The sequence below is a fragment of the Camelina sativa genome, chromosome 14, assembly GCF_000633955.1.
Source record: "Camelina sativa cultivar DH55 chromosome 14, Cs, whole genome shotgun sequence".
NCBI lineage: Eukaryota > Viridiplantae > Streptophyta > Magnoliopsida > Brassicales > Brassicaceae > Camelina > Camelina sativa.
Genome location: NC_025698.1, coordinates 22,405,679 through 22,414,553, shown reverse-complemented (window position 1 = coordinate 22,414,553; position 8,875 = coordinate 22,405,679). Strand labels below are relative to the sequence as shown.

General features: G+C 32.3%; 1 protein-coding gene across 3 annotated transcripts; it reads left to right on the top strand.

Moving 5' to 3' along the window:
• LOC104742177 lies at nt 4,948–7,590 on the top strand. Of its 3 annotated transcripts, XM_019235267.1 has the most exons (4): nt 4,959–5,278; nt 6,103–6,356; nt 7,128–7,249; nt 7,348–7,590. In XM_019235267.1, the coding sequence occupies exons 1-4, from the start codon at nt 5,149–5,151 to the stop codon at nt 7,496–7,498; spliced, it is 657 nt and encodes a 218-aa protein (XP_019090812.1). In that variant the 5' UTR covers nt 4,959–5,148; the 3' UTR covers nt 7,499–7,590. The 3 variants fall into 3 exon arrangements, with proteins under 3 accessions (XP_010461446.2, XP_019090812.1, XP_019090813.1); XM_010463144.2 differs by lacking the exon at nt 6,103–6,356 and having other exon boundaries at nt 4,948–5,532; nt 7,348–7,520; XM_019235268.1 differs by lacking the exon at nt 4,959–5,278 and having other exon boundaries at nt 5,879–6,356.

Here is an 8,875-nt window from a genome sequence, read left to right as displayed (position 1 = left end):
AGATCTTCCCGCAATCCTCTGGCGGCGACCAACCGCGACATCCCTTGCCTCTGAAACTAGGGTTTTCCCCAGTGGACCTAGATTTCAGCTTAGGCCCATTAAGTCATAAAAGCCCTAAATCCATAAATCCACCTCAAGTATGCAACATTAGCAGGTTCAAGCTCAGTTCTTCACCGTCTATGACTCGCCACTGCCAAGCTCTGTTCTGTTTCTCAGTAATCAATGGACGAAGACTCCATTGGCGAAAGGTAACACCAGTTCCGCTTTGGCCACTCATATATCTTGTTCAAAACCTGGCTTTAGTTGTTTTTAGGAGCTTGCGGTTTGAGTATGAATCACTGCGATTATATAGTCTATGTTTTTCGATCTGCTCTAGCATAAGTGATATGCTTGGTTTTGAACTCTTAATGTTCAACGACGAGTTTCACTTAAGCTGGCCATCTGATGATTCCAAGCATCCTTTTCCTACCACTCACATCACCTGGATCCTAGTTCAAATAGTTGTTATTGCGTTTTATCGAAGTGATCAAATCCTTAGGCTCTGGATGGTAAAACAACATTGCCTCGACTTTAAAACCATAGTCTCCCAAATCTTTGCTGTTTTGGTACTGTGGGTAGTGCTTCTCACCCCGGTGGACTTCAAAGCATCGATTCTATTCTCAACGTCTCAGCGTCTTATGACCGTGACCAATCATCTGTCCTTTGAGCTTCTCGAGGATGGCCTTTCGACCTACCAGTATCTCACATGTGCCAAGGGGCTTCCATGCTCATGGTTCACAGTTCTCCTGGATTTACAGTGGATGAACTATCTTTCTAACCTTGTGGTATTAAGGAATGCCTTCCTTTGTATTGCTTTAAACTTTGAAATTCTTGCTTCTTGTGCTCGTATCTGTTACTATCTTGAATGAACGAAAACTACTGGTTTGAAAATTAAAAAAAAAAAAAAACGAAAACATATTTATATAAAAAAAGAAAAAATTACATAAACTGTAGATTAAAAAGGCATAAGAAAATATAGAAAATAACATAAATTTAATAAAATAAACAAAGACATGAGTGACAATGATGAGAGTTAGATTCCTAGCATCACGGGTTGGAGAAAAGGCTGACACATAAAAGAGTAACACAATATATCATTTACGTGACCCTTAATTCGTTTCTATTCTCACACTTTGCGCCAAATCTAATTTTAAATAGGTATCTCGTATATGTACATCTATACAACCCGTGATGTTTTCTAGTTATGCAAAACATTCATCAAGAATCAAACATGCTTAGTTAACACAAGAACATCTTTCAAATACTATACTAGAACAAATTTTTTTTCATTTTTCTTTTCATTTATCATAATGACATTGGAATCGTTAAACCGGGTTCTTTATTTTACTGATTTTGCATCCTCATTTTTTACTGGGGTTAAAGTTTTTTTACAATAAAAGAAAGAGTTTACGTTACGTGGCTCAATTCACGAGGACCTTGCAAGTTTACATCACCGATACTTTTTATAGTATATACTAATTAATACTACAGAGAAACGTACAGCATCACCAATAATTATTGACGTTGACGAAAACCAAATTTATAAGCCTCTCTATCTAGACTACTTCATTTATTCCACATACTCCAAAACATTTTTAATCTATACTTTACTTAGTTCTCTGAGCACATTTACATGATAATTACTTTATTTTCGAGAAGTTCACTTCCAATTTCAACAGTTTGTAAATCATCATGTTACATTAAAATGTGGGTTTGATTGTTTGAAGCAAAATGTTGACATAATGGTCTTAAATTAGAATGTTGCATTGGCCGTGCCGTAACAAAATATTTGTCTTCAGGTAATTGTGGTTTTGAAGTTGATCAAGTTCATACATATATAAATATATAAATGTAGTGTTCTGTAATAATGGAGTGAGCTTGTTACTTTCATGCTTCCTATTTCCAATTTTCGTGTAACACAAACAATTTGACTTCAAAGGTGAATATAGAATTTAACCTTTTTTACTGGACATTAATTTTCGATAGTTGATATGGGGTTTTTACTTATTTACTAGTACCATCTACTTCAAATATAATTAAAATAAATAATAAATTTGATAAAATATTTGAAAATTTCATACATATTTAAACAGTTCACATTTTAAACAACTAGACATATCATTCTTACATTATCTTTCTACTTAAAAAATTCAATAACATAATTATAGAGAACAAAAATCCCCTTAAATGATACTATATTTAAAAAATTAGATACATATGTCTTACTATTGTAGTAAAATACAAGCATTTCTTATGTTGTGATTTTACATTTAAACAGATGCAATTATATTATACATTACGTTTTAATAAGCATTTTTACAATGAGCTTAAAACAGAATTTTGTGTGGTAGGAAGTTATGTCAGAATAAATGATTCTTTACTTGTTTTGAGTCTGACAAGTGAATGAAGGAAGATGCAGAAGCTGAGAAGCAAACAACTCTCTAATTTATACACACACCCACATATAAAAAAAAAAAAAAAAAAAAATCTATTTTACCCTTCCACCAGTTTCCAAATCTGTAAAAATTGATAATTCTTTTCCTAATCTTTTCACTTCCTATATTTTTACCCTGAGTGTGTCACAACAACTCACAACCCACACAGTCACAGGGGTCATATCTCTATTTTATTACTTTATTAGTCTTGTTTAATGTTTAATGAAGAGACTGACCAAACCTTTTCTTATCGTTCTGAAGTAATTTAGAAGAAAACACATGGGTTATAGAACTTAGTATCATAGAAGTATGCGTGTTTGAATTGGAATTATTATTTGACCATCTCATCGGTCAACATGTTTGAAAATATTACATTATTCGAGTACCTTTGATCAGATGTTGTCCTATTTTACATTTAAAAATATTGCATATTTCTTAATAGTGTTTAAAATTAAAGAGTTCGATCTCTTTTTCAAGGCTTGTTAAAATCATAAGAAAAATATAAGTTGTTTTTAACATGATGTGATGTTTCTTATTTCTTGTATAAACCTTAACACCAAATTTTTATAGTTTTGCCCAAAACAATAAAACAAAGTATTATAAAACGAAGTCATTAATTACTATCATGATGCTTACATAAATTGAAGACCCTTGTTTTGTTGCACTAAATTTTGAGGTTAGGGAATGTATCAAACTTGAAGCCCTTCGGTCTTAATTGTGTGTGTCTTTGGCTTGTTTAAAGTTTAGACACCGAAAATGTGAGGAAAAAAACAAAGAAGCAAAAAAGTCCAAAGGAAAAATACAAGTGTGGGACGATGATATATTGATATGGGAGAAGAGGACAAAGGAAGATATGAAAGCAAAATGTGAATGAGGTAATCTGACACATAGATGAAACCCATAAATTTACGTACGTATAAAGTTACCAAAATATACGTTTAATAGGGAAAGAGATAAGATCCTTTTTTTTTTTTCTCATTTTCTGGACCACCCCTATGCTATTGATATGACTTTGGTGTATTATGTATTCATGTATGATTTGATATGTGTGATTAAACGCTGCATCTCTATTGCATGAACAGCTTCGTGTTGGTTCACTTTGTTAGTGGGGAGGGTATCATACAAACCTACCGGTCAACCCCAAAACGTATAAACAAAATGATGAGACAAAAGCTAAAATACGCAAAAATGACATAAGTTAGCATGTAAACTAGAACATCGGCTCGCGATTTACATATGATCTTCAATGGCGATCTTCCTCGCTAACACCATGCTTGTTTTTTTCCCCCGTTTGTTGTGAAGATAGTATTATGCGTTACTTTTACTTTTCCAATTAAAAAAGAATAAGGACAATTAATCCAGTAATAGAATATTACGATATAACTTTTTGAAGAGCCATAGATCTAAAATGCATCCTAGAAAAAGTGCACCTAGGACACATATGAAGTCCATGAAAGAAGCTGCCAACCAAACGAAACATACAAGATATTATGGCGACCACCGGCTATTTAACGCGACATGCCTTTTTCGATATTTAAACACAATTTTTTTTCTTTTATATAGAAATTAATAATGGAATTAAGGATAACCCATATCAAAAGGATCTGGTGAGTTTTGAGGGTAGAGCCACGACTGTTAATAATAAGTTTCAAGCTTGTCCATTGTTGGTATATATGAATTGGGATTAGTTTAAGTGATTTAGTGCCTCTTTTGGTGGTTGTAGTTTTGTGTTTATAACATCAAAAGATACAATTGATCAACTCTTATGTAATCGTATTGAGCATCATACTGGTGAAATTGTGAATGTGACTCCTCGAAACGTACCCTTTAAAATAGGGAAACTTGTAGAAGTTTTATAGTGTGTAATTGCTTCATATTCCAGCTCCAGATGATTAGTCGTATTCATACATGCAAAAGAAAAATAAGAAAGCGGAGATCAAAACCAAACCGTTACGGTCGTCTTAAAAAAATTATTTATTACAAAATTGACTAAAATATGAAAATCGAACCAAAATGTGAAAATCTGAACATTATTTATTACAAAATGGACTTTTTTCACAATAGTTGTGCTCCATTATTAAAAGGTTTGGCGACCATAAAAAAGTGACATTGTTAAAATGGTGAATGTTGGAGTAAATGACAAAACTTTATAACAATTTTGAAGACAAGCCTATTCTCTAGTTTCACTAGTACTTTTTAGCCCAAAAGACTTCTAAGTTCTAACTAATAATTTCAATTCGGTTTTACTTAAATTGACGTTTTAGAATTGTAAAATTCCTATACCAAATAAAACAGAACTAAACCAAACCAAACTAATATTTTATATATATAGAAAAGGTAAAAAAATACTATTGTTTGGTTGCTTAAAGTTTAGCAATTAAATAACACACTTTATTGTGGGCACATGATTCACCCTTAATGCCCTGTCGCTCACTCTTTATTAGCAAAACCAATTACACCTCTCTCTCTCTCTCTCTCTCTCTCTCTCTCTCTCTCTCTTCTTCTTCTCTTTCACAATTTCGAGTTTTACATCAAAGCCTCTTCACTTTCTCTCTCTCTCTCTCTCTCTAGGCTCTAGTTCAGTCTCCTACTACCTACTTCTTCTCCCTCCCTCTCTCTTCATTTTTCACTACATAAATCTTCAACCTCCCATCACTCCACTCCTCCAAAGAAAATGCAATTCTCGAGAAACTCGATCCTTAGGCAACTAAGCAGAAAAGAAGGTTGGAGGTCGGCTTCTAGAAGGTGGACTTCCGGAGATAGCTCAACGGCCTTCAACGACGACACAAGCGGTGGTGGTTGTGGTGGTGGTGGTTACTCCTCAATGGAGGGTCTTTATGGGGTTTACTCTGGTGGAGACACGGCTGCAAGAACTAAGAGAGTGATGGTTGTGGTGGATGAGACTTCGAGGTCTAAGCATGCCATGATGTGGGCTTTAACTCATTTGACTAACAAAGGAGATTTGATGACTCTTCTTCATGTTGTCTCTCCTCATGATGAAGCTACTCCTTCTTTGGCTCAATCTCTTGGTTCTCTCTGCAAAGCTTGTAAACCCGAGGTACGTACTTACTAATTAAGTTTACTATATATACTTAAACCAAAAAAATTGATTAAGCAGACTATTATTATTTTCCCAAAGAGATGACTTACTAAGGTTTAATTAGGCTTCCAAATTTTATAGTTTTCGCTGAAGATAATTGCTATTCTGTATGTTTGGATTTTGGAAACTAGTTAGAGAAGTAATTATCATATTTGGGTTTTAATTTTGTTTTTTTTTGGGGTTAATGGATAAGTTGTGTTGAGGTACTTGAGTATTGGAGCAATGCATGCGTGAGAGAATCTAACTCTGTGATGGTCATAGTGACTGATGGCTCCTCACTTTGTTTTTTGTAANCTCTCTCTAGGCTCTAGTTCAGTCTCCTACTACCTACTTCTTCTCCCTCCCTCTCTCTTCATTTTTCACTACATAAATCTTCAACCTCCCATCACTCCACTCCTCCAAAGAAAATGCAATTCTCGAGAAACTCGTTTCTTAGGCAACTAAGCAGAAAAGAAGGTTGGAGGTCGGCTTCTAGAAGGTGGACTTCCGGAGATAGCTCAACGGCCTTCAACGACGACACAAGCGGTGGTGGTGGTGGTTACTCCTCAATGGAGGGTCTTTATGGGGTTTACTCTGGTGGAGACACGGCTGCAAGAACTAAGAGAGTGATGGTTGTGGTGGACGAGACTTCGAGGTCTAAGCATGCCATGATGTGGGCTTTAACTCATTTGACTAACAAAGGAGATTTGATGACTCTTCTTCATGTTGTCTCTCCTCATGATGAAGCTACTCCTTCTTTGGCTCAATCTCTTGGTTCTCTCTGCAAAGCTTGTAAACCCGAGGTACGTACTTACTAATTAAGCTTACTATATGTACTTAAACCAAAATAAATTAATTAAGCAGACTATTATTATTATTTTCGCAAAGAGATGACTTACTAAGGTTTAATGAAGATAATTGCTATTCTATATGTTTGGATTTTGGAAACTAGTTAGAGAAGTAATTACCATATTTGGGTTTTAGTTTTGTTTTTTTTGGGGTTAATGGATAAGTTGTGTTGAGGTACTTGAGTATTGGAGCAATGCATGCGTGAGAGAATCTATCTCTGTGATGGTCATAGTGACTGATGGCTCCTCACTTTGTTTTTTGTAAAAACAGAAAGGAAAATTATTTTGGATTTAGAGAATACTTTCATCATTATTCATTCTGCAAAGTATAGCTTTTTCAGTTAGAATTGCAGCTTTTGTTCTTAGTTTAGATCTAATGTTTTTAAAACTCGTTATTAGATCTAAAGTATACTTGGTATCACAAATTGAGTTACTTAAAAAGTGTCCTTACCCATTTAAGAATATTTTATTTGGCTTTTGAAAATGGTACTTGTAAAACAACTAACATAGTAACATGTAATCAGGTAGAGTTTTTTGTAAGATTGATAATTTCTAAGAAAACTGTCGCGACATTTTTCTAATACTATAATTCACCATTCATTAATTGTAATTAATTACTTAAAAATTCCCTTAAGAGTTTTATATGAGTTTGGAGAAATTAGAAACAAATGTGTATATTAATTTGTGAGAACATAACTATAATAATATAATTGTTTTGGACAAAAGGTGGATGTGGAGGCATTGGTGATTCAAGGACCAAAGCTAGCAACAGTGTTAAGCCAAGTGAAGAAGCTTGAAGTCTCTGTGCTTGTGTTGAGTCAGAAAAAATCTGCACCACTCATCTCTTGGTGCGTCATCTCAACCGTCAGATCTCTTTCCCTATCATGATTCTCTCGTTTCAATAATTACTTACACATTTTTTTGTCGTCGTTTTGTGTGTGTGTAGCTTATGTGGACCTAGCAGATCAGAGGAGCTCGTGAATCGTTGCATCAACGGTGCAGATTGCTTGACGATTGGTGTAAGGAAACAATGCAAAGGTGTTGGTGGGTACTTGATCAACACAAGATGGCAGAAAAATTTCTGGCTTTTAGCCTGATCGCAATTCTAATCTAATTAGATATATTGTGTTAGTTTGTGTTATTGTAGTTTAATAAACTCTCTATGGTTGATAAAAAAAAAAAAAAAACTCTCTATGTAGTAATCTCTTTGTTGTCTTATGTTAACATAACTTGTCTTATATGTCTTGTAAGAAACTAAAAGTTATATCTTTGTATCCCCACTACATCGGTTCCACTATATTTGACATTAGTCTCCCAATTCTTGTCCCATATAGATTCAATTTTTGGACCAAGTTTCAAATCTTGTTTGGGAACAGAGTTGTTCTTGTTTCCACCATTTGGAAGAAGTCTAAAAAATATATTAATAACTTAGTACAACTAAATTCTAATGCATCGAGGAAACCAAAATTAGTTCATAGCCGATTAAGAGATATAATGTTGGGAGTTATTTTGTTTTGTTTTTTGGCCTAAAATATGATTGGGGGATTAGACCTCTTATACAAAATTTGGTAAATAAAACATTGAATTTTTTTGAATACATACCTTAATTTTAGTAGGAAATTTGAAATCTATACTAAATTTTTGAAGTCTTTAATATATACCTTATATATTATATAAAATAACTATTTTGTTCTTAATTAAAAATTAAAAACATTGTGTAAATTAGATATTCGAAATTTTGCTAAATTGTTTTAGAAAATGATGAATAAATTCATTAATATAATATTAATTAATAACTAAAATATTAAAATTTAGATAAAATAAATAAAATATGAACTTAAGTAATAATTAAAATATCTGGTATTATTTAGTAATTATTTTTAAAAAACATTTATATAAAAATAAAATAAAATTAATTAAAATTATTCTTTTTGGATTTATGTTTAGTAACATTCAAGATAATATTACTTTTCAATATATATATATATATATAAATTCACTAATAATTCTTTAATTTTTCATTCAATAAAAGTTTTTGAAAATAAATAAATATATTTCGATATATGAAATATTTTACTGAAAATTCGAATATAAGTTACATAATTTTAATTTATTTTAAAATTTATTAAGTTTAATAACATAGTCAAATATTGTGAGCTTTTAGAAAATAAATCAACAGTTCAAAAAAATCAGCTATGTAACAATAAAATATATAAGTAAAAAAAAAAAACACAAATCAGCAAGAATAAAATATAAGTCGACAGTTCAAAAGTCAAACATATTAATAAGTCAACGTAAAATGAAATAAGTCTACTAAGACCAAACAAATCGACGAGAAAAAAATATAAGTCAACAAACAAAACAAATAAGTCAACATCATCAAAAGTCGACTATGTAAAAAAAAAAAGTCGAGAATTTTAAAATAAATTGATGGAAAAATAAATAAGTCAACAAAAATTAAACTTAAATCAACC